General features: G+C 38.4%; 1 protein-coding gene across 1 annotated transcript in view; it reads right to left on the minus strand.

Moving 5' to 3' along the window:
- Nucleotides 1–608: 608 nt before the first annotated feature.
- Nucleotides 609–27,302, minus strand: part of ARL15 (ADP ribosylation factor like GTPase 15) — a 466,828-nt gene continuing 440,134 nt past the window's right edge. Inside the window, exon 5 of the mRNA XM_040262517.1 lies at nt 609–3,349. Coding sequence (XP_040118451.1) covers nt 3,197–3,349 — 153 coding nt within the window. The 3' untranslated portion in view covers nt 609–3,196. The remainder of the gene's footprint in view (nt 3,350–27,302) is intronic.

Consider the following 27,302-nt stretch of genomic DNA (forward strand, 5'->3'; position numbering starts at 1 on the left):
TTTGTCAGGATAATGTTGGGACCAAACAAGAGTTGGGGATTGTATTTTTCATTTCCTATCATGTATTTTTCCCCTCCCCTTTTTCTTTAGCTTCTTTGTCCATCTATCTTTTGATTTTTCTTTTACAGAATACTCTTATCCTTAAGGATGGACCTGTAAATACACAGCATTTCCTCTTGAGTCACTTAAAAAATACTTACTTACTTCTTTGGGGCATCAATCCACATTAAAGGACAAAATTCATTGCACCAAACAGCTACTCTTAGAAAGTTGCTTTTACAACAAATATTATAAAATGATGCTTTGATTGAAGGATGACATCTGACATTAACGTCTCGATTGTGCTCACTCATTCTGAAGGAATGGCTCCAGTGAAAGTAAATTGCTGCCGAAGACAAACCAACTGGAAAAGACTCTTGTGCTTTTTTTCCCCTTTCTTTTTTGTCTCTTAAGGTTTTCACAATGGCTTCAAAGGCAATGTGAATTAATCATTTGTTTTGACCCAAGAGCGGCAGAACTTATTTTGAAGACTTAAACAGGCAACACAAATGTAAACAGAAATCTGGGACTCCCAAATGCTAAAGTTGGAAGGAGTCAGTCTGAAAACATCAATTCTACTCAGCGTTTATTTTCACTTGAAGAGAGTGGAAATCATATAAATCACGGACAAAACGAGTTCTTCTTGCCTGGCAATTGTCCACATGAATCTGTTAACCTTTAAGTATAGATACAGAATTTTTTAATAGAAAGACAGGGCAACATGGCAGTTAGTTAGTAACTGATACTGTAAACTACAGGAGATACAAAGTTCTGTCATATAAATTAATTGCCATTACAAAAAGGCAACTGCTTGAGCTAAGAAGGTACAAAAACTGGTAACTTCCATAAATATAACAAGAAGCTAAGTGAAGAAATACATAACAGACTGTTTTTCCTATATAATATTCAAATATGCAAACTAAGACACCTGTGGCACTTTATATGAAAGTAGGAATATGACAGACCACGCACACCACCCTCCCACCCACCTATGTCCGTCCAAGCCCCCTCCCCTCCCCCCAAGTGGATTTCCCAAACAGCAAATTCTAGGGTTACAAGGACAGGATGCCGCATGGAAGCAGCAAGACGGCGAGCTCTGAACTGCTAGACAAAGAAGGAGCCTTATTGACAGTTGTAAAGCATTAGGCGTCAGACAGAAACTTGTCAAAAACAGCTGTTGTTGGGTACTGATTGATAATGTTTTCATTCTGACGGCTGAGACACTGCAGACAGTCGTGGGTCTGAGAAGAAGCCCATCCCTGGCGCACACATGAACACACACACAGACAACGGGAAGTCATTTAACAGATGGCTTAGGAGCACTCAGCTACGCTATCTTAAAAAGACAACATTCTACATTTAATGAACTTGCAGAGAAAGCAATGCCTAATAATCATTTATTTTTCATAGAAGATGAGCACAACAGGACAAAATAAAAGCAGGAATGTGCAAGTGGTCATTGGAATAAAAGTTTTGTGCTACTCATGGGTTACATTTTAAAAATATTCCAGGATGCTGCAGACCAAATCTGAATATGAATCTTTTTTGATCCATTTTATTAAAAAAAAAAAAAGAAAGCTTAAAAGAAGTGTTCAATGTTTCAAAGGTAATGATTTCCTTAAAATTTACCCACAAGATCAAACCACAAAAACTGTATCTGAATGACATATATCTTCTGGAGAATTACAAGGTATTACATCACCTTGTAATAGAATGCAAGTCTGTGGTATTTGGGAATCAGTCAATGGGGAAAAATTCCAAACATGTTTTTATTGCTCAGGTGAAAGGAGCAGTTTTCTCTCATTTGTTCACTTTGCAGTTTAAAAGGTCAAAAATCTACAAAATGTGCCAAAGGGTATTTTATCCATTAACGTCAATATCCATAGATTATTCCTGATTTAGAAAAAGTCAAAGGTGCCAAAACTTGGTAAAACTGTACATTTATCTCTGTATAATTTTATCATTTAAACTAAATGCAAAAAATAAAAATAAAACAAAAAAACAGTTCCAAAGACTGAATCTAGGCCTTAAAATTATTTGCTGCAGCCCTAGCACATTTTTAAGGGCATACTGAAACCTCTGAAAATAGAGGTTTTTAATAGAAATACTGATAGACCTTTAATTACTGGATGGAGACATTGACAGACTCCATTAAACTACATTAGCACTTACTGAATGACTACACAGATGATTCTGCCTTTATTATCTTTGTCAAATCCACGCCAGCTTAAGCCCTAGCCAGTATAAACTATACTTCATTTGGCTGTTTTTAAAAAGTTTTGTCTATTATTTTAAAAATTACTTTCTCTATTTAAATCAGACATAAGATTTTTAGAAAAAGGTTTTCAGAAACATATGACACTGCAGCTTGACTTAATGTTGAGTAATTTTTCCATTAAAAAAATATTTGAGGACTTGATGAAATAGTAATCAGTGATGCATGCACTGTGCCTAAATTTCCTCTCACTCTTCTCAAAAATGGAAATAATATATTTGCTCTTAACAAAGAGTGGACTGAGGGAGAGGGGACTGAGGGAGACTTTAGATGTAATAAAAAAAAAATTAGGCATCTTGTCTTTAAGTTCTTTGAAGTCAATTTTACTATGGCAAGGATATTCCTTTCTGATAAGGTGATTAACTGAAGTTTTTGGTGCTTATTTTTTCCCAAATGCTGTAAGGCCAGTATACAAAAAACTTAAAAATAAGATAAAGCCAACAAGAGACTTTGAAAATGATACACATATTATGGGGAATGCCAGTCACACAACACTCCACCCCAAACCCAGGGTAAATGAGCCAAGGTTCTCAGTCTCCCTGAGTCCTCTATAAGGGATTGATTTCTATGAGTCACAAATTCCACCCATTTTAGCACAGAGAAGAGCTGCTTAGAACAACAGAAGGAAGAGACATGAGGTGAAGATAATTAGTGGTAAACAGAGAATAAATTCTCTCTCAGTAGTGTGTACTTGACAGTAATGCCGATGATAAGTCACCTGATTTACAGAATATTCACTTTAATAGAGAAATCAGAGTTTGAGATAACTGGAAGAAAACAGATACTGAAGCCATTGCAGTCTTGATACCAAAATAAAATTAAAAGGGGAAACTAACATGATAGGTTCAAGGCCTTGTGGGAACCCATTTTCTTCACCAGATTTCACATTCTTACAGCTTCATGATCTTTTTCTTCTAACAAATTTATCAGCTGAGAGAAGCTGTCTTTCAGTGCCTCCATGTCATCCAGTGAGCAGGGCTGCAGAATCCAGCGTTTTCCACGTGCAAGTGGTTCAAGTTCAAAATATTTTTTGACCTTAATTGGGGGGAGGGAGAGAAACAGATTATTAATTACATCAGAGTCTCTTACTGAAATTTTGTGAGTTATGAAGTAGGGGAATTTTAAGAAGCTATGTGAACTTGATGTTCAGGACTTTCTAGAAACCCATCTGCAGCTGTGGTTATAATATGGGTTATATGTTGTGACCCTTGAGTGTTTTCTTTAGGGGTGAATGAACTGCTTGCAAGCTACCATTCCACCCATTCACTTAACAGCATGAGAGGTCTGATGAAGTCTGAGAAAGAATTATATGTACTACAGCACAGGTCAAAAATACATAGCAAGAACACCAAAAAGTTGCAATTCAATCAAAGTAATTCTAGCAGAATGCCTTTCATTATATCACCTTGCTAACTTACTAAACTGGTGACAGCCAATAATATGTACACTATCAATTACACAAGACAATTATTTTGATCAAACATACACGCAACAAGAAAAATATAATTTAAATAAGCCTTTGTCTCTCTCATTTAAATATGTGTCTCTGGCATGTATTTCTGAGACCCGGGAAAGTAGTTTTCTAGTTAAGAGATGGAAAGCGAGTGCATGTACATGCATATATATACTTATATAAATATGCATACATACATAAAGTCTTAGCTTTCTTTTCCTCCCAGTCATGAACTTTCAGGGAGAAAAAAATCAAGACTTTGTAACTGTTATGTGGGGTGTAGCATGTGCTATCGGAAAAACCTATTCTACTATGAACTGGTCACAAGTCACTCTTCGTGTGTACGAGGTAGGATACTGACAGCATACAGGATTACCGACTCAGGACAGCAAATAAATATCAAATAATCATGGTTTCCAGAAGTATTGATGATGTTTCTCTCAAAGGGTATGATAAAGTACAAAGTTCATGAAGCTACATACACACATATACATGGACACACACTGTATCACACAAGAACAGGATACTGTATTTTGGTAGCAGGGTTTACATTTTATCAAACACAGTGAGTAGCAACAACAGAAGAAATATTATTCAAAGATGTTCTTTGTCAACAAACTGAGTTAAATCCCATGTGCAATGGAGTTACCACTTGCCAAGGTGTTACCTTAATCAATACCTTGACCCAGAAAAAAAAAGGTGTTCCAATCTTATGCCACTTCCAAATGTGGTTTCATTTGGACTTCATCATCACAAGTACCAGACTACTGTTAACAGCAGAGATATTCCATTCAAAGTGGTATTAATATGTGTGTACATTTTTTATGTAAGAAGATATAAATAACACTAAGCTTTTATGGTACTTTAGGAATCCCAAATATGCTAACACTTTACAGTTCAAGTGTGTCCCAAAAGTCCTTCAAGAGATGTCTGCAAATTCATAATAAATACTCCTCCTAACAACAACCACAAAAAGTCCTTGAGAATGGAAGGACTGTCATTAATTCTGATTCTGAAGAGTAATGGGAAGCTCATTTACAGATCAGAAAATGGGGCCATGACTTCAGAACAATTTTTGGCTAAGGTATTTTACAAATAAGAGGAATTCTCCCTTATGGAAAATGTAAGGTTCATTCTTTTAGTTTCTTTAGGGCAGTGAAAATGACTTACTTCAATAAGAATCTGAAATTGCTTGTGCAAAGACCAGGACCAAGAACCCAGTTTGCCTCCTCAAGGGAGGGAGGGGCTGCTGGTCAGTGGACCAAGGGAGTGGTGGCCAGCATGGAGCGAGAAGAGCTGGCAGGAGCGACAGGTGGGGGACACGTTCAAATCGACAGCTAGAAGGAGGAGCTGGGTGCTCTAAGGAGTTTAAAATCAGAGGCTAGTCTCTTTGATTATGCCACAAAGAGGGCTTCAGGTTGTGTCACAGAGGGAAGGTGTGCTTATGATGCAATATGCTATTTGATCAATGATGCCTCCCATCAAGAGTGGACAGTGTGTCGGATGCAAATCTGGTACAAGAAGGAAGTTGTACCCTTGTCACATTTTATAACTTCAAATCAAAAAGAACAGCATTTTAAACATTGCTAATAATTGGGAAGAGGACTAGTGGCAAGAAATCCAGTAATATTAAAGGCTAACACAGTATGTGCATATTACTAACACTACTTCCGCCAAATGGTTCATTTAAAAATTCACAGAATTCATCCTAGTAGTGTATTAACAGGTAATTTAAAAACAATGTTAGGAATAGATGAAGATAATTACAAAATATTATAACTTGTGATATTTGACAGTATGGATCAGATACAAAAGCACAATAAGGATTTTAGCTACTAGGCAACTGAAAATATAGTCTATGATGCAGGCACACTTGGAAGATAATAAAGATGTCCAAAGGTTTCAGAAGTTGTTCTTGCTGAATATTAACTATGAGAAGGAAATGGAAGCTTTGATTACAGGGTGGTCACAAGATGAAGGAGCCTACTGGTGTTAAGCCGACAACTATGGTGGGTAACCTGAGATTTTCAGATCTGTAACCTAAGTGGGTATCTAATTCTCCCATATTCACTTTCAGTTCAGTTCAGTTCAGTCACTCAGTTGTGTCCGACTCTTTGCGACCCCATGGACTGCAGCAGGCCGGGCCTCCCTGTCCATCACCAACTCCCAGAGTTTACTCAAACTCATGTCCATTGACTAGCTAACGCCATCCAACCATCTCATCATCTGTCATCCCTTTTTCATCCTGCCTTCAATCTTTCCCAGCATCAGGGTCTTTTCAAATGAATCAGTTCTTTGCATCAGGTAGTCCAAGTATTGGAGTTTCAGCTTCAGCATCAGTCCTTCCAATGAATATTCAGGACTGATTTCCTTTAGGATGGACTGGTTGGGTCTCCTTGCAGTCCAAGGGCCTCTCAAGAGTCTTCTCCAACACCACAGTTCAAAAGCATCAGTTCTTCAGATCTGTAACCTAACTAGGTATGTAATTCTCCTATATTCACTTTACTGGTATACAAATGACTCCACACCACTCTACATTTACAATATTTAAAAAACAAGTTTGGCATTCCAATGATATTCAAGTACAGTAAGTGACTGTGTTTGCTGTGGGAACATAGCTTTTCACTATTTAGAGTTTTATGTTCCTAAAAACAGAGTACAATACAAAAGAGGGGAAGATGAAGACAATGTTCTGTCTTGAACTTTTTCTTCAGGATACAATTTTTATTTTGTTTTCCTATATTAATCTGAAGAGCACATTTTACCACCTCCCCACAATACTACAATAAAAATTACCTACTCACACACTCAACTTGTCCACAATCGCTTTTTCTGTCCTTCTACATGCAAGAGTATGATTGTAAAGAAAGGTATTTAAGTTTGACCAACATAAATCATATGCTTACATATCATATTTAAGGTTAAAAAAACTGTGATGCAGAGATCTGTTTTTTATGATGAACATCATTTTTTAAAGGTTAGTTTCTTATCAAAATAAACATTTAAAAAATGACTCAAGAGAAATGAACCCAACTCTTTTTGACTACTTTATCAGCTGCTTAAATGTCATGGCTAACTGGAAACTGCTGGAATTAGGAGCTGGTGGTTGTTTCACATTGGCTTCTGGCGATGGCACTTGGGGCAATGACATCAGAATACAGCTGCCTGGCAACCTGTGGTCATTGAGCTATTTTCGGGATGGCCACAGAGAGTGGGCATTTGTCCGTGGCCATGAATCCACCCTAGAGATAGGAAAACAAAGCCACCATAAGTTGCCAACCTATTTTAGCCTGGCATCAGGGCCCTTTCTTCCTTCACAAAACTGTGGGGTGACCTGCATTACTGCATTCCATTATCCACACATCGCATTTACTGTAAAGTCCTAATATAACAGGGACAAATCGGTACCCTCTCGTTGCTGCTAACTGTAGCAGCTGTTAAACCTGTGACACGTTGCATAGCACAGGAGACCCCCTAGTCGGGTGGGAGATGTCTTTCATGTGTCCTTGAGTGGAGAAGTAACAAAATAATTCTTTCATACGTAACGAACCTCTAATGAGGTTATAATGATATTCACTGTTTGCCCTATCTTGCCCTTAGTTCAAAAAACATGTTCAAAAATTTTATTTTGGGGACTTCTCTTGTGGTCAGTGGCTAAGACTCTGTACTCCCAATGCATGGGGCCTGGGTTCAATTCCTGGTCAGAAACTAGATCCCACACACTGCAACTAAGAGTTGACATGCCACAACTAAGGATCCCATGTGCCACAACAAAGATTCCATGTGCTACAACTAAGACCTGGTACAGCCAAACAAATAAATACTTAAAAAAAATTTTATTTTTAATTCCTGCAAACCTGTTGTGACCAAATTTCTGGAAGTCATGTAAACAGTTTCTGAACTGTAAAGACAGGTCTTCCCTTTTTTAAAACCTGCAAATCTTATTTATAATGATAAGCTGCTTGTTTTTCTTCTGTTTTTGTTATGACACCATGTAAGTAGTGCATGGTCAGAGTTGGCTTCGTCTTCCTTTAAACACTTTTGGGGAGCAGGGTCTACACCCAAGGGGTTACTGTTCTCATGTTACATGGAGTTGCTTTGCAAGCTCAGATATTTATTAACAGTACTTTGACCCACATTCATGTCTGTCAAGGTGTGACAACTTTTTAGGATATGTGGGACTCTGTTGTGTACCTTAGAATATGCCACCCCTACTCCTAGTGAATGCAATGCCATTAGTACCAACCAGTCCCTGCTGTAGCTAAAAGAATACTTCCCCCTCGCATGTCCAGAATATCACCTGGCATAGTCCTGCTCCTGCAAGAATCTCTTACCCCTGTCTGGAGCGATTCGTTTATTTTTCCATACTTTCACCACTAGAGATAGAAGCTGGATATTTTCTTTCTTTTTTTTTTTTAATTGCTTTTTTTAAGTCACACACTATTGTTATTGAAGTCACTCAGTCGTGTCTGACTCTCTGCGACCCCATGGACTGTAGCCTACAGGGCTCCTCTGTCCATTGGATTTTCCAGGCAAGAGTGCTAGAGTGGGTTGCCATTTCCTTCTCCAGGGAGCTAGATATTTTCTACCCTGCTGCTTCCCCAGATTCCCATCTACACACAATACATATGTTCTCTCTGCAGGAAACTAGCTGATTACAGTGGACCTCTCTTATCGCTTGGGGATGGATGTGGTAGGGTGAGGAGCTGAATAAAGAGGTTTGGAAATCTGCATCCTGAAAGCTGGCTTCCCATAGCTTCAGTCATTCAACCCCTACTTCTTGAATGAGCCTGGAGAGTGTTGTTCTAATGAGCTACCTGTGCCAGCGCTCCCCTTGCTAACATACAGGGTCCCACTGATTCAAGAGAATACTGTAAAACAAAAACAAAGCAAAACAGAAACAACAGCCTGACAAGGGAATGGTCCTCACCATTTGAGTTTTCAGATTACAAGTCCCCTCCTCATTCCTGGCTTCTTGGTGGCCATGTACAGCTTAGTGCTGACCACTTTACGAAAGGCTTTTTCACTCCGAGCACTACGATTCTATCTCAGCTGAAAGTAAGAAAAGCAACTGATTCAAATAAAGAGGGATATGACTATGTGGAATAATTCTGAAATCATGTACATCGATTTGAGTAAGAAGAATCTTGGTAGAAGATTGTTAAAGAAAACTTTAGGAATAAAGGCACCTTCTTTCTTCATCTTTTGTGAAGGAATCAGGACTCACGGAGTCTAGGTTGACAGCTGCAGCTCCTTCCAAACCAACAGTGACAGGTCAACAGGTAAGACAGACAGTAAAGACGACAGGGTGAGGATTGTCAACAAAATTCAGAAAGCTGGGAAAAACTACAGTTAGTGGATTTGCTGGGTAGAAGGGAATGCTGGAGGATGATGCGAGAGAACACAACTCACGTCACTGTCCTGAATTCAGTGGATTCAACAGGATTTCTTCGTCACAGCAATGTGTCCACTGCATGGTCTTTAAAAAGAACTGCATGAATGATGTTTTTTTTGAGACAGGTACATACTGATTCTTAACACTTTGATAAAAGTATGGTCTGGGGGTAAGGGATAAATTAAAAGTTTGGGAATAGATACATACTATTATATATAAAATAAACAAGGACCTAGTATGTAGTACAGAGAACTATATTTGTTATTTTGTAATAACTTAGAAAAGAATATAAAAAGAATATATGTGTGTATATATTAAAGGTATCCATTTAATGCACACATTAAATATGTACGTGTATATATATCACTTTGCCGTACACCTGAAACTAACATAACATTATAAATCAACTATACTTCAATTACAGGCTTCCCTGGTGGCTCAGATGTTAAAGAATCTGCCTGCAATGCAAGAGACCTGGGTTCAATCCCTGGGTTGGGCGATCCCCTGGAGAAGGGAATGACAACCCACTCCAGTATTCTTGCCTGGAGAATTTCAGGGACAGAGGAGCTTGGCAGGCTACAGTCCATGGGATTGCAAAAAGTTGGACACAACTGAGCAACTAACACACACACACACACACACACACACACACACTCTCTCTCTCTCTCTTGCTCACTCTCTCTCCAATTAAAAAAAAAAGTTCTGTCTGGATGATAAATTTACCCCAGGGCTCCAATTAAGAAAGGATGCAAAGAAAGCCTGAATGTATTATAAAATTTGTAGGAGATTGTCCATGACTATTAAAAAGGGACTTGCCTTGGCTACAATCTAGCTCCTTACTGCAGTCACTCACTGTATTCACATGTCACACTGGGGAAGAACCTTTGTATTTAAATATTGACTCTGTCCTTTCTCTTTCCAACTCCAGACACAAGGATGTTGAATCATACGGGTCAAGAAATTGGCTATGGTTTGGAGTATTTACACCATGGAGATCTGCAAGAGTACCAAACCAGGACTTTTTCTTTCTAGAGAATTGGTTGTTAAACTCTTACTAGCACATCACTAAGTACATGCATCTTGTATGAATGTTTGCAAAGGGGTTCTCCGGCTTAGCTTTTTTTTACTGCAGAAGTTCCTGGAACAGGTTTCACTTGGTAACCTTCAACAAAGTCAAAGAGAACTTTGCCCAAGCCATGGCTCCAGGACGGGGTCTGGAGATGAAGTGGCTGGGCATCATTAAGATTCTTTGGAGTACATTCTTGGCAGCTGGTTCAAAGAAAGGTTAGTCTAGAGAGAGCAGCACCAGCTGTTCTCCTTTTCATTGTACTGCTTGCAGGATTCTTAGAAAGGCACTAAATGTGTCATTAAAGGTAGAAATAAGCAATACAAGTAAAACCAATTTGCCACGGTCCCTAAGATATTACTACATAGAATAGATATTATTTCTTTTCACCATAATAGGGACCAGAAAATGACAACTTGATGCTAACCAATATGACAATATTACTTTGGGGTTTATATTTACAATGGACAATTGGTTTCAAGAACACTGGGTGTAAAAAAAAAGTGTAGTTCTGATAATATGGCTTGTTTCTTAAGTAAAGTATGGCATGTCTGACCTTGGAATAATTAAAAACCAGACAAATGACTGCAGGTTATGACCTGTGATTGAGCCTCACCCTTATTAGAAGTCTTCTTGCCCAGGCAGTAACCTCTACGTGTACAGAATGCTATATGTTGTGATAGTAATTATATAGAGATTCGGTATTTCACTGCACAGGATTTAGCCTTCCCCAGAAGAGCCAAATAAAATCATCCCATTTGCTTTGGTAGTGAGATTTAGGACCTGAAAAACATTCTTATTTGTGTTTAATTTGTTAACCTGGAATTACAGAGCAAATTACATCTATTTTCTCTTTTTTGATATACCTGGGGGTAGAGGTGCTTATTCACTTAGCCCCAAAGTTTCCTAGCAGATCATCACTGTAAAAGGCATAGATTTAGATAGGAGTGCTTCTTGTTTTCGGGGAGCAATGAAATATACCCGGTCTCTCCATCTATACCCTTCTCTACTCCAGTTATCCTACCCGGCCCGCTGTAGTTGGGGTGATTCCTGTACACAGGCCTTGCTCCAGCTCTCGCTTCCCACCCCAGATGCCTCCATCCACAGGTGGAGAGGATCACCTCTGAAGATGCATGTCCTCCTGTCATCCCAAGGGGAAGCCTTAATGTTATAGAAGAAACTTTTCAAAGTGACCTTAGTCACAGTAGCCACCACTGACTGCCTCCTCAGCACTTAGGCACTATGAATTCCCTGTAAATAAAGTTTTATTGGAACACAGTCATGCTTATTCAGTTATTTATGGCTGCTTTCATGACACAATGGCAAAGGTGAGTCATTTCCACAGAGACAGTGTGTCCTGCACAGCCTAGAAGAGTTACTATCTGGCCCTTTAGAGAAAAAAAATTGCCAAGCCCTGGCTACAGCCTCCTGCAGCTTCCTGCTCTGTCCAGCAGAGGCTCGACGAGCGCTTGGCGGGGGCCTCAGTGTGACCTGGCTTGCCAGCCCTCCTCCTCTCCACTGTGCCTCACACTTTAGGGGGACAGAGAAGTTGGCTTTTATAACCTGGCCAAGATCCACTTATAATTTCAGATGTTTTCAATTGTGGTCTAGCAGACAGAAGGGTCATCTCTCAGCAAAGCACCACTTCTTTCCTCTCTGGGTTCAGTCTGGGTTTTTCATGCAGAGACTTCCTAAAGGCCACAGGATCTCCAGCGTGTGGGGTAACCTGTCAGTCTGAGGGATTTTGGTGCTCTTAGGATGGTTTTTAGTGCACAGAAATACCAGTTATTGTTTCTTTGCAGTTTTAAAACAGACTATACCGTTTATTAAATTTATAGTATCTGAAATGTAGTTTCTGTTGAAGCTATTACAGTTAACTTAAAAATCTTAATACTCTATACATTTGTTAAGTTTTAACAAATACATTCAAAAAACGTGAATTACTGTTTAGGTCCATTTCAAAACTTCATTTATAAATGTAATATATTCAGTTTTCTCTTTAAGCATTTAGACTGTCTAAGAATCAAACATCCTGAAATAGTTAAGATTTTTTTTCCAATAAGAATTCTTAAAAATTTCTTCCATTAAATTTATATATTCAATGACTCTCAAGTTCTGGAATATTCTATTTACAAGTTTAAATTCTCATACCTCTCTACATAGGAGGCCAATTCTGATCACTTACATATTTTAAATTAAATTGTACCTGCTTTTTTTCACTTAGCATAGTGCTTTCAAGGTTCCCCATGTACAGCATACATCAGTACTTCATCCCTTTTTACAGCTGAATGTTATATTATATGCATATGCTATATATTGTTTATCCAGGTTCACCACTGATGGACATTTGCGTTTCTTCTGCTTTTTGACAATTATGAATTCAGTTATATGAACCATTACTTTCTCCTTAACACAGACATTATCAATAATTATATAAATTAATAGGTTAAGATATTCAGACTCACTGGGGATGAAGCAGGTCCACGAGTTTAATGTGAATTTCATTTTCACCCAGATTCACTAGGATCTTCTAGTTTTACTAAGGTCACACAGATTTTGGATAGTTATTCTCTAATTTTTTTCATACATATGAGTCAGTTCCTTTGAGGGTACAGACAGTGACAAAATGATTTTGTATCCTCTAATGTACCCAGTACAATGTCAGACATAAGTGTACTCAGTACAATGAAACTATAATGATAAGGGCAACACAATATGTAGTATATTTCATCCCATATTAAAATGTTAGTAAAGGAGAGAGACTAAATATTGGAGAGAAGTTACCACTCTTCACAATTAATTAGGCTAAGGTTTAGAAGGTGGGATTTCATGAACAGTTTCAAAACTGTACGCCTAAGTGATTTAAACTCTATTATATACAAATGCCTGCAGGCAGCTGCAGTGAATTGTTTTGCAAACAGAAAAGTAAACAGCCTATCATGGAAAACAGAACCCAGTCCAGAAATCCCAAGACCCACAGGACACTTATGTTTTGAGCTGTTCCTTTAATCTATGTCCAAATAAAGCAACTAATTTTTATCTCAGAGAATAGAAAGCATTGACATATGCAAAAAGAGAAGCATCAGTACACTTGTCTTTGCATGCAGGTGCAGGCATCGGACTTTTCAATAACATCTATAACATAGCCATTAATTGAAGAGGCAGCCAGTTTCCAACAGCTCACCATTTTCTTTTTTCTCTTTTCTCCTTCCTTTATTCCACTCTTTCAAAACAGCATTCATTTTGGATGCCAAGCACTTCTAGGATGTTACACTTGCTTCCGCATCTTCTATGTTTGGGAGAATACTCATTACGATTTATTTTTATTTCAAGAAGGTAAATATTATAAGTAGGAAAAAATCTATCTATGAAAAACTTTCTCCTGGCAAGAGAATATGGTTGTTTAGTCCTACCTATATGAACGAGAGCTAGTCAAGTATGTACTAGACAGGAAGGAGAGTTAATGAGTGAAAGCCCCAAACACATCAGAGACAGCCAATTAGCTTGTCTGAAACACAGGCTTGTAAAGCTATCAGCAACTTATAAAATGGTCTGCTACACACGAGTAAAATGTTGTTTAAATGGCTTGCTTAACTAGATGCATTCTCCATGAAATTGATTCTTTTAAGGTTATTTTTTTTTAACTTAATACTCATTAACTGTGTATACTGAAATGGCTGAGTGGGTGGGAGGGGGCGATAGACACCCTGCTACTGTAAAGCGCATGTTGAAGATATGAATTTCATAGTTTATGAAGTTAAGAGGTATTGGAAAAAAAAAAAAACCTCATCCATTACCAACAATTGTGTCTGCCTCAGTAATTGAAATGGATCGATTCAATTAGATAATTCCTCCTCTGCCTAGCTAAATACTTAGATGGGGACTGGTAGATGTGCTCGGAGGACCTTCCAATCTGAGAATTTATGCTTTTGTGTTACAAAACTGCATGCTTTTCCACCATAGCCTGTGATTTTGCAAAATGGTATGAGAGAAAGAAGACCCCGAGCCTGGTATATTTCAAACCTAACATGTGCCTCAGAGTGCACATCAAATTTCATCCCCTAAAGACTGACTTTACTAAAACATTCACAGTAACTTGATGTTACCTGACACATGAATGACAATGATTATACTATTTCACACTTCACATGTTTTTGAAAAACACTCTTGTATATTTTTAATTGGTTTCTGGCCATGCCTCATACTCAGTTTTTCCTGTTACATAAGTCTCCATGCTATAAATACACCTTGATCAATGGCTATCTGACCAGACAAGCAGGAGGACATGCTTTGATTTTTCAAGGTGCAACTTCTTGCTTATTCAATATCGGTACCCTAATGTGCTTCAATAAACCACTATCAGTTGGCCAACTCAAAGGATTCTTTGACTCAACAAAATATCAGGAAAAAATATATTTATGCAATGGTTAAGACACAGAAATCTTTAAAATATAGTTTATATATTCTGGTTTATTTGGCTTTTATAATGGACTTAATGTGTCCCCTTACCTCAGTGTCACAGTTGTGAGGTATAAGAAAGCAACAGCAGAAGCAACAAATCAAAATATTAATATATGGAACCCAAATAAACATGTTTAATATTGGACTTGTGGTACTATGGCAGCATGCTGTCCTAACAACAACAACATTTAGACGTTGGAGCAGATTCAAATTCTTGGGCCTTAAACAGGAGACAGACAAATATGGCAAGCCATGCATTGCTCAGCCGCCAATGGAGGGTGCCAGTGGCCCTGTCCAGATGCAGAGATATTCAAAGGATATTCCTGTCAGCAGCTTGTCCTCTGACTCCAGCAAGGAGCCACCATGGAAACACTGGGAGGAAAAGAAAAAACAGGAAGGCGTGGAGAGATGGGGGAGAAAGGCAGAAAAAGCTGACAGCTGCCTCAATCGCACATCTGAGCAAGGGGAACAGGGAACAAATGGCCTTGTAACAAACTGCCATGCTGTTAGTCACAGGGAGAGAATTTCTTTTCTTGCTGGCAATATAGTCAGGAGCCTAAGATTCTGGCAACCGAGAAACATGAGCTTGGAAAGAGGCTTGCAGGCAGCCCGAGGAAAGAAAAGCTAAGTGGTAATCTGTCCTGAGGAATTTTAGCCAAAAAAGCCCACACAGGACTAAACTCAGAATAAAGCCTGTGAAATACAAGCCTGGAGAACATTACAATCAGACATAAAGAGAACACCAGAAGTGAAGGGTCAAAACCCAACTGACTGGATTGACCACAGCATTGTTAGTGTGGCCTTGGGTCCTTGTTGTCAGCCCAGGACTAGTCCAAACCATTAGCTCTCAACTGGGGAGAAGAGACAAGGCAACTATTTCCTTGCCTATCCACTCCCCCCACCCAAGGAAATTAAGCAACATCAGGAGGTATTTTTGATTGTCACAACTTGGCAGAGGGCGGCTGGGAAGCAGGTAAAGGGGATACTTGCTACAGGCATATAGTAGGTAATAGTCGGGGATACTGCCAAACATCCTAACATACACGGGACAGTGTCCCCCTCCCCTCAACAAAGAGCTATCCACCCCAGACATCAGTAATGCTGAGGCAGAAAAATTCCACTCTAAACTGACTTTTTTAAAGGCAAAAATCAAAGAAGAAAACCCCGTTAATGATTCAATGCATGGTTTATCAACCCGAACCATCAGACTCCTTCCCTGGAATCAGGAGATTTAGCAACTGGACTGGAAAGCTCCCCACGGAGGAGCACCAAAGGTCCATGGGACGTACTCTCTGTCCTCCTTTCTTTCTCAAAGTAGAAATCACTCGATCTTGGTAGGGGACCAGTGAGAATGTCAAACTGGCCTGAAACAAGCACTAGAAAGAAGCAGTCACATTTCTCTCACTCTCCATATTCCCTGTTTTGAGCTCTGGGGATACAGAGGTCCACAGTTCAAGTCCCAGGCCTCATGGAGTTTACTCAGCAGTGGAAGAAACTGACAGATACTAAGTGAATATGTAAGTAAATAAAGTCCAGTGAAAAATAAGTGCCATGAAGAAAAAGAAGGCATGACAGAAATAATAACATTTGCCATATAACTGGTCCAAAAGAGGGACTGATGGTGTAATATGAGTTAAAAATCAAGCAGTCACAAATGAAGACGAGTGTTTAGCTGGTTTCAAAACAAAATTTCATACAGTTACGATCAAAACTCTCTCAGTTAACCTCCACTTAATTGTCTAGGATTAGCTGACTCTTCATCACCCTAATACAAGACAAGGATTAAAGCTGTCTACACAGTCAACATCCATGCCTGGTGGATACAACACTGGAATGACGAGACTATACCCTTGATGCTCAAGACTGGGGCAGTTGAGGCTCATGACTGGGGCCGACTGCTCTCTGGCACATCTGCTCATTTCTGCTCCTGAGTTATTCATAATTCTGCACTAAGGCAATCAGACTTGTCATTATCATTAAGTAATCTTGTTAAATGTGACATTAATGAGTGAAGTGTGAACCTGAAAGGGGAATTTCTATTTCTACAGAAACTAAATGGGATGGGTTCAAAGAAACCAAGAAAAAAGAGTCACTAAAAACAAACTGCTGTGGAATTAGATTTAGGTAAGAGAACTCTAAAGGAATGGGAGGGAATGGGGAAGGTAGCTCCTCAAGTGTCTTTAACTATGGTTCCACTTTAAGGAAACAGGAGCTGAAAATCATAAGTAAGGATTGTGTTTTATGCAGGAAATGTAATACAGAACTCTGACTAGTGGCCACATACTCAGAGAAAAGGCCTTGGACCAATATCAAAAGGTCAGTACCATTTGTATATTTTAACTCAAATTATTTAGGGTATATATTTTATTTTTTTAATGACAAGATACTTTAACCAGTTCCTGATTATCAGTTCAGATCAGTCTGGATAAGAGAGCTTCTAACTGTATATTTCAAATCACACATTTTCTTCTGTCTGAATCAAAAACCTTCTCAGAGGGGAAGTCATTAACACCCATTTCAGTCTGAGTAAAGAGTGTTGCATAAAATCATATCCACTGTCAGAATCAATATTAGAGTCTATCACCTCAAGTCCTCTTGTGAAAGAAAGTACAGTATAAATAAATAAAATTAAAATACTCAAATCCATACTCACACATACCCACACCCCTGCAGTCTCCTACAGAAACAGTCTTATTTGTGAAAGCAAATTGCAGTTAAAACTGGATTCCTCATTATTAAATAGAATATCCTTAAAAAATAATAAACATTGAGGGTTTGGATCTAGATGGTACAGTAAGAGGTTGCAGAGTTCATCTCCTCCCATGAACACATCAAAAATATATCGAGATCTGGAACAGTTCTCACTGAAAACTAACCAGAAGCTGGCAGAAGGACTCTACAACTAAGGCTATAAGAAGGATGCTCAGGTGACTGAGTAGGAAGGAAAGGAAAGCAATCAGGTTGTGACCTGTGCCTCTGGGAGGAAACTCAGAAGAAAGAGATTGCAAGGGTGGACAGTTGCCCTGGGAGTGAACCATGTTGGGGGTCCCAGTCCACCGGGGTTTTTGGAAGACTACTGAGACCAACAGAAGGACTGTGGGAAGCCTGAACGCTGCTCCTGAGAAACACACAGGGCTTGCCCTGGGGCAGGGTGGAGAGAGGTCTGCTCTAGGATGCTGGCTTTCCCATGACTCCCTTATGGGCTGTAAGCTCCAGCATGAGCTGAGTCAACTCTGGCCCTGATCACTCCATGTCACAGCATGGCACTGCATCTGGGGTGGCCGAGACTGGAGAAAAGATTCTATCTTGGAATGCAGAGGCACCTGGGTCCAGACATATAAGGAAGAATTAACATCTATCCTCAAATCATTTCCAAAAAATTGAAGAGGATGGAACACTCACAAATTCATTCTATGAGGCCATCATTACTCTAATACCAAAAACAGACAGACATTACAAAGAAAGAAAATTAATAGGCCAATATCTTTGATGAATATAGATGCAAAAATCTCCAAGATACGTAAGTTCTTTACATGAGTTCTGTTTGGAGAGTGTGTTCTTAAGTCCAATGTCCTCTAAAGTCTGACAAAATTAGTGTAGGTACCCAGCTAACACAATCAGCTATATAGTACTGTACTATAATAGCTTTATAACACTTTTCATACATATAATACATAAAAAACAACACAAAAATAAAAACATTTTTAGTCTTACATTACAGTACTTTGAAAAGTACAATAGTACAATAGCTGGCATACAGGGGCTGGCATCAAGTGAACAGGCAAGAAGAGTTACTGACTAGAGGAGGGAGGAGATGTGGGAGACGCTAGAGCTGAAAGATTGTCAGCAATAGGAGACAGAGGGCAAGCTACAATTTCACTCACACCTTACATGACTTCCCTGATAGCTCAGCTGGTAAAGAATCTGCCTGCAATGCAGGAGACCGGGGTGTGATTCCTGGTCAGGAAGATCTGCTGGAGAACGGATAGGCTACCCACTCCAGTATTCTTGGGCTTCTCTTGTGGCTCAGCTGGTAAAGAATCTGCCCTCAATGAGGGAGACCTGGGTTCGATCCCTGGGTTGGGAAGATCCCCTGGAAAAGGGAAAGGCTACCCACTCCAGTATTCTGGCCTGGAGAATTCCATGGATTGTATAGTCCATGGGATTGCAAAGAGTCAGACACTACTGAGCGACTTTTCACTTCACTTACATGACTGGACATGTCAATGCTCATCTGCATCTTTGAAAGTTCACAACTTAAAGGTTCATTTGTAGGGGACTTTCCGTATTAGCAAAATGAATCCAACAATATGCAAAAAATGATCACATACTATGATCAAGTTGAATTTATTCCAAAGATTCAGGAATGGTTCAGTATCCATAGTATTAGAAGTCCTAGCCACAACAATCAGACAAAACAAGGCATTCAAACTGGAAAGGAAGAAGTAGAATTGTCACTATTTGCAGATACCACGATATTTCATATAGAAAATCCAAAAGTATCCACCTTAAAACTATTAGAATCAGTAAATAAATTCAGTGAAGCTGAAAGATAATAAAATTAATATACAGACATGTGTCTCTTTTCTACATCATAATTCTAATGAATTATTCAAGACAGAAACTTTTTAAAAATCTTGTTTAAAATCACAGGAGGAAGAACACTTAGGAATAAACTTAACCAAGGAGGAGAAAGACCTATACTCTGAAAACTATAAAACACTGATGTAGGAAATTAAAGATGATACAAAGAACTGGAAAGATATACTGTGCTCTTGGATGGGAAGGATTAATATTGTTAAAAGCAATCTACAGATTTAGTGCAACCCCTATCAAAATGTCCCATGATATTTTTCAAAGAACTGGAACAAACAGTTCTAAAATTAAATGAAATCACAAAAGGCCCAGAATTGCCATAGTAATACTGAGAAAAAAGAACAAAGCTGGAGGTATCACCCTCTCAGACTTCAGACTATACGACAAAGCTTAAGTAGTCAAAACAGCATACTACTGGCACAAAAACAAACACACAGATCAATGAAATAGAATAGAGAGGCCTGAAATAAATTCATATGTCTAAAGTCAATGAATCTACAACAAAGGAGGCATGAATATACAATGGAGGAAAGACAGTCTCTTAAGTGGTGCTGGGAAAACTGGACAGTTCACATGTAGAACAGTGAAATTAGAACATCTCCTCACATCATATATAAGAACAAACTCAAAATGGATTAAAGACCTAAGAAGACTAGAAAACCATAAAACTTCTGGAAGAAAACACAGGCAGAACACTGGACATAAATTGTAACAATTTTCTTTTGGATCTATCTCCAAAGGCAAAAGAAATAAAAACAAAAATAAACAAATGGGACCTAATTAAACTTAGAAGCTTTTGTAAAGCAAGGGAAACCATGGAAAAAACAAACAAAAAAACACACTAAAGAATGGGAGAAAACGCTTGCAAATTATATAACCAACAAGGAATTAATAACAAAAATATATAAACAGCTCATACAACTTCATACCAACCCCACCCCCCCACACACAAATAACCCAGTTTAATAAAATGAGCAGAAGACCCAAACAGACATTCCTCGAAAGAAGACATACAGATGACCAATAGGCACATGAAAAGATGTTCAACACTGCTAATTATCAGGGAAATACAAATCAAAACAATGAGAATCACCTCACAGAGGTCCAAACAGCTACATCAGAGAGAAACACCTAGGGATTTCTTGGCAGTCCACTGGTTAAGACTTTACCTTCCAATGCAGGAGATGCAGGTTTGATCCCTGGACAGGGAGCTAAGACCCCACATGCCTCATGGCCAAAAAGCCAAAACAGAAAACAGAGGCAGTATTGCAATAAATGTGAGAAAGACTTTAGAAAAGAACACACACAACAAATGTCGGTGAGGATGTGGAGAAAAGGGAACCCCTGTACACTGCTGGTGGGAACATAAACTGGTGCAGCTACTGTGCAAAGTAGTATGGAGGGTTCTCAAAAAACTAAACATAGAACTAACATATGACACAGCAATTCCACCACTGAGCATATATCTGGAAAAATGAAAACACTAATTTGAAAAGATACATGTACAACAAAGTTCATAGCAGCACTATTTACAATCCCCAAGATATGGAAGAAACCCAAAGCCATCATGAGCCTATTGAATAAAGATGTGGTATACATGTAAAACAGCAGCAGCAGCAGCAGTATCTTTCCTGGTGGCTCAGAGGTTAAAGTGTCTGCCTCCAATGCGGGAGACCTGGGTTCAATCTCTGAGTCGGGAAGATCCCCTGGAGAAGGAAATGGTAACCCACTCCAGTATTCTTGCCTGGAGAATCCCATGGACGGAGAAGCCTGGTAGGCTACAGTCCACGGGGTTGCAAAGAGTCAGACACGACTGAGCGACTTCTCTTACTTACTTACTTATACATGTATAATGGAGTATTACTCAGCCATAAAAAGGAATGAAATTCTTCCATCTGTGCAATGTGGAAGGACTAGAGAATATTATGCTTAGTGAAATAAGTCAGAGCAAGACTAATACTGCATGATATCACTAATATGTGAAATCTAAAAAATAATGAAAGTTAATATATATAGCAAAGCAGAAACAGACTCACAGATTAAAAATATCCAACAAACTAGTGGCTACCAGTGGGGAGAGGGATGTGGGAGTGGCACATTATGGGTATGGAATTAAGAGATACAATGTACAGAATGGAGAATTATACCCATTATCTTATAAAACTTTTAATGGAGTATAACCTAAAAATACTGAATCACTTATGTTGTCCACTTGAAACTAATGTAATTTTATAAATCAATTGATAATACCTTGATTAAAAAAGTGTAAGTGACAAAGATGTTCTTTAAAAAATTATATTATTTTAAATGCATTTGTAAAATATTTTCTAAATAGAACTTATTCCCATTTTCTAGACTCAGAATTATATAGCATATCCATCAGGAAAATTTCCCTGACCTTCTCTTAGCACATCCTTGACTACTGTCTCCTACACTTAACAGTTTTCTAGGGACTAGGCAATATTAGTGTTTCTCACAGTAGTCCTATTTTACCCTAAAATTATTATCTGTTTCTTTCTCCCCTTACCAAATTGACTTCTCCATCAGTAAGATGGCAATTCTACCAGAGCACTTGGAAACAACGATATGATGCCAGTCCCTGACAAACGATGGCTTGTGCTAACAATTTTTCACTAGAAGGTAAGCATCAACAATAAAATAACGTACAATGGTGCATGTAAATGACATTTACCTCTCTGAGTCCACAAATTTATTTTCAGTGAATGATATCTTGTCTTCATCATATTTAACATAAGGGGGATCTAGACTTCAGAGTCCTCAATGTATATAGGGTTTGTAAATTTTAGGTGCCTATTTATGTCATCAAATCTCTTATACCAAAAGAGAAGATGAAATTACAGAGAAATAAGGATATGAGAAATAAATTCTTGCCTGTTTGACTGCAGTTTCTTATCCAGACATAACAGTACATGTAACCTGCATGGTGGTGGTGGTTTAGTCACACAGTTTGCATAAAACATGTGGGCAAGTTGAATTCTCTTGCAGCTGCTAAAACAGTTGAATTCTGACTTTTTATATAAATCCACAGACACTAAGTATGTAGTCACCTGGTCAAAGGTGGACCTGCTTTTTGGTACTGTTAGAAGGGATAACCTGACTTGATAAACTGTAAAGATGCCGGGTGTCTGGTATGACCTAAGGATGGCAAGGCTTGGATCAATAACTAAGAGCACTTGTTCTGGCATGACGCTTGCTGAGTTCTGACATGACCACTGACACTGTAAATAATCAATGCATAGCATATTTCCTACACAACCTGGAGAGAGAGAAGGAACCTGGACAGATAAACGTGTACCACACAATGGGTGCAAGTTCTTAACATGAGATGGAAATGAACCGAATTAGCTGTTCCTTCTCCCTCCCTCACCCACCCCTTTCTCTCCCTCCTTCCTTCTCTCCATCCCCTCCTCCATCTCTCCCTCTTTCAATTTAGGATATTAAGCCAAGGACTTATTTAAAGCAGTGAAAGACATAATTAACTAGCACTCATGAAATAATTGAAAAGAATTCCCTCAATGAGCAAATCACTCTATCCTTACAGGCAAGGCTTTGGAGTGGCTTGCATAACTATCTTTAACAACTTTTATGTTTTAATGAAACACTATAAATTAGACTATTTTAGTTTAAGTTTCAAAAACTCACTTGCGCTGCATCATAGATGTTTAAAAATCTTCCTGTATCTGCACAAAGCATAAAAAGCTCTTCTGGAAAATCATGAACTCCATACATACCCAATATTCCCCTCCCTATTCCCCCCTACCCCCAGAATCCTTCCCATCTGCCAGCTGGGTTTCATTTTAAGAATTTCACACTGAATATAAAGTGCTATTTTGACCATGTGGCTCCAGAAATGTGAATTTATAGTCTATTCAGACCGTACGCAAGTGATTGACAGAGAGGGGATTAACCAACTGGATGCGATGAAGCTGCTGCCTCTTCCTTCAGGCTCCTTTAAGCTTCCAGGAAAGGGGGCCATCCTTACAGTTTCATTGAGACTAGCAAGAAGTATAGTCTCCTAGCAGGGGTCTTAGTTTTCACATCATTGCTTTTAATGGCCTTGACCTTGGAACTCTTTTCTCTATGCTCCTATACCTCCCACACTCCATGTATTTCCCCACATGTAAGCAAGAATACTCCAGTTTGCTTTCTTAGACATCTTCTGCAATGATGTTCATCTACTGACTCATATAACACATACCTGTAATTCCTGGTTGTCAAGTTTAAGACTAAAATTCTGGGAAAGTACGTGTGTGTATTTGATTTTCTTGAGAAAAGGCTAGAAATGACTAACAAACATGGAAAGACTGTCTAGGCTAGTATTTCAGAGATCATTTGAAAGTCTTGGGCAACCAGTAATGTTTCAAATACCATTGCTATTTAAGCGCTACTACAAAGTAGTCCTTTTTTTAAAAAATAGTTAACATCTTATTTCAGATTTATCATTCTCAAGTATTTTACCATAGGCATTAAAGTGATGTTATAACTGTATACTTAAGATTTGCTAAATCTTTCTTTTTGCAACTTTAGGGTCCTGCTGTTCTTAGGACTCTGTATACTCACTAAATGGACACTAAGTAATACTATAAAACAGATTACTTCTATGTTTAACAAAAGCTCAATGAAAGGATATTAAGTGTTGAATTTTGAGAAGGGTGTGTAGAATTAACTTAGATTTGATGTTGTGATGCTGAAGTCAGTCTCAAAATAAATGAGCCCATCTAAATTTGTATTACACACACGCACACACACACAAAGTTGACATAAGATGACATCAGAGAAAAGTCAACATCATCAGAAAAGTATAAGCTTATCCCATCCTGTCAAGTTTGGTCCTGTCTAGAATAGGAAAGGTTCTGTTTGAAGGTGGGGTCCTTAGCTTCTAAATTATTCTAGAGAATAATAGAGAGAATAATGCCTCCCCTTTGTTCCCCCAGGAAAAAACAAACAAGTATTCTATAGAAACTCAATTATGCCTAGGGGAAAATTTCTCCTATTTGCTAGCACAATAAATAAGACTCCATTAAAAAAAATCACCAATATTACACATTTAAGTTTTAGACACATTATATGAACAGTTAAGAAAGTTACTGGAACATAGAGAAAAGTATGGAAGAAACCACATCAAACTGATAATGCTGGATAGTACACTGGAGAATCAATGGAAAGCAGATTCTTAACTTTTTCTTCATATCATTCTTGAATTACTGAGCTTGAAACAATAAGGCCCCTATAGTTCTATACTTTAAAAAATTAATAAAACAAAAACATATATATGAACATCAAAGAACATTTCTTAAATGTCCTTTAAGAAATAAAGCAATAATATACCCACATGCAGAAACACATACAGGGAGGTAACCTGGTTTACAGCAGAAGTGCAGAAAACACAGTGTTGTACAAGTGTGAAGAAAAGATTTCAACAATAAAAATTTTCATGTGATAGTTACCTACTCATGTGACATAAAGAAATATAGTTTTTTTTTCTCTAAGAGTGTATTTTTAAATTTTTAATATAATTTTTAAAAGTTACACTCCATTCAGTTATCACAAAATATTGGCTTTGTTGCCCATGTTGCACGATGCACCCACGCAGCCCATCTGACACCCAACAGTTCATTAATACCTCCTGCTCGTTCACCCCTGTCCTGCCCCTCCCTTCTCTCTCCCCGCCGGGAACCACTAATTTGTTCTCTGGAATATAGCTGTTTTCTAACTATCAGTTAAATATGGATTTTTATCATATCTAAGCATTTGGGGGACTTAACTTTTAAATCAATGGCAATTTATTTAAATTATAAGAGTGTGTCCCCTTCTAGAAGATGGGTGATATTCTAGGGAGTCAAGACCTGAGTCAAGACACTCAGGACTGTCAACTTTCACAGTTGAAAATTTGGCACCTCTCACCAGGCTGCAAAGTTCACATATGGATTTTCCACAATCAGCAGTATCAGTGCTTCACATCCTAGACAGGAATACCTTCTGTTCTTCATCAGATCCCTTTTTAGAGAGAAGTAACATTTAGAGAAGATCATTTAAAGGGCCGGCCCATCCATCCTCCTTTGCTGGATATCTAATGCTATCTTTGAACAAAGTTCAAGTAGAGCCTGCTGAAGGCTATAAAATAACTCTACTCCATGGCATTCTAATACCAGGGTCTTAACTTTAATGTTGCCATAAGAAAAAGCCACAAAAAATTCAGATCTACATTTGCTATAAAAATGTTGTCATAAATGACTCATTAAATCACTCAGTGTCTCCCACAGAAAATCTTTTCGAATTGTGCTAGAACGGTTTTTATCTTCCCTGTGGAAGACACATCCTTCCTCTTCCAACAATGAGAGTTAGATCACAGATCATGACTGCCCCATCTTTTTGTTCTTCAGAAACTCAGAGCACTAAATATAAAGTCTAATTTAAGCAATTACTGACCCACAGGGTTGGTGTTATTACAGTTTCCTTTTCTTTGTCCTCATCTTCTATTTCATTTTTTAATTATTATTATTTCCATGTGAGTCCCTTTAAGTTCTCTGAGGGAAGAAGTAGTGGACTATATATACACAAATAAAAATAAGGTAACGTTTCAGTCTAGAGTTGAATGACAACATTCAATCACTATCCCCTTGCTCAATATTTTTACTTAACAGAACATACCAAGCTTCAGTGAAAGTCTCCAGTCTCAAGTCATTTTTACTATCTTAGGGGTTCCTTAAAAGTACCTGTTAACACTATTACCATGGAGCACAAACTCTAATTTTATCAGAATTGTTTCAGTATAAGAAGCCTCAACAGAAGCTAATTCATTTTAAGAATGGATTTTATGTACCGTTGTAAGAAGAAAAGCTTCAGCAGATCAAATCCCTTACAGAGAAATTCAAGAAACTGTTCAGTTTCTTATTGTATAAAACAAATGATGTTTAAAATATCATTTTCAGGTTTTTTTCTCTTGTGTTTTAGGTAGAGGTAGTGCATTGGAAAAGGAAATGGCAACCCACTCCAGTGTTCTTGCCTGGAGAATCCCAGGGATGGGGGAGCCTGGTGGGCTGCCATCTATGGGGTCACACAGAGTCGGACACGACTGAAGTGACTTAGCAGCAGCAGCAGTGCTCATATAGAGTTTCCCTCCATGGTGTTTTTTTAGGGGTGTTGGAATTTTAACTGTACTGCCAGCTTTTTATTACCATCTAGGTCAGACATCAGAAGTCATCTGGCATTTTTAATGTCACAGGATCAAACCCAATAATACCTTCCAAAATACTCTTTCAGTCATAGTACTTTAGTCAAACCCTCTGAGATAAATAAAATCTGCCTTTATTTCTCCTTTTTCACCTTCCTTTTTTAAAAGTCTTTATTGAATTTGTTACAATATTGCTTCCATATTATGCTCTGTTTTTTTGGCCATGAGGCATGTGGGATCTTAACTCCCCAACCAGTCAGGGATTGAACCCACACCCTCTGCACTGGAAGGCGAAGTCCTAACAACTGGACCACCAGGGCAGTACCTTCATCTTCCTTTTAAATAATTCCTTTCAGTAATCCTAGGAATCCCAAGTCTCCATCTATCTTACTATATATCAAATATTCTTTTAAGATTAAAAAAAATTTATTATTATTGTTTTTTACAATACTGTATTGGTTTTGCCATACACTGACATGAATTCACCACGGGTGTACATGAGTTCCCAATCCTGAACCCCCCTCCCACCACCCTCCCCATATCATCTCTCTGAGTCATCCCCGTGCACCAGCCCCAAGCATCCTGTATCAAACCTAGACTAGCAATTCATTTCTTACATGATAGTATACATGTTTCAATGCCATTCTCCCAGATCATCCCACCCTCTCCCTCTCCCACAGAGTCCAAAAGTCTGTTCTATACATCTGTGTCTCTTTTGCTGTCTCACATACAGGGTTATCATTACAACATCTTTCTAAATTCCACATATATGTGTTAGTATACTGTATTGGTGTTTTTCTTTCTGGCTTACTTCACTCTGTA

Source organism: Oryx dammah, unplaced genomic scaffold (genome assembly GCF_014754425.2).
Source record: "Oryx dammah isolate SB20612 unplaced genomic scaffold, SCBI_Odam_1.1 HiC_scaffold_20, whole genome shotgun sequence".
NCBI classification, from domain to species: Eukaryota; Metazoa; Chordata; class Mammalia; order Artiodactyla; family Bovidae; genus Oryx; species Oryx dammah.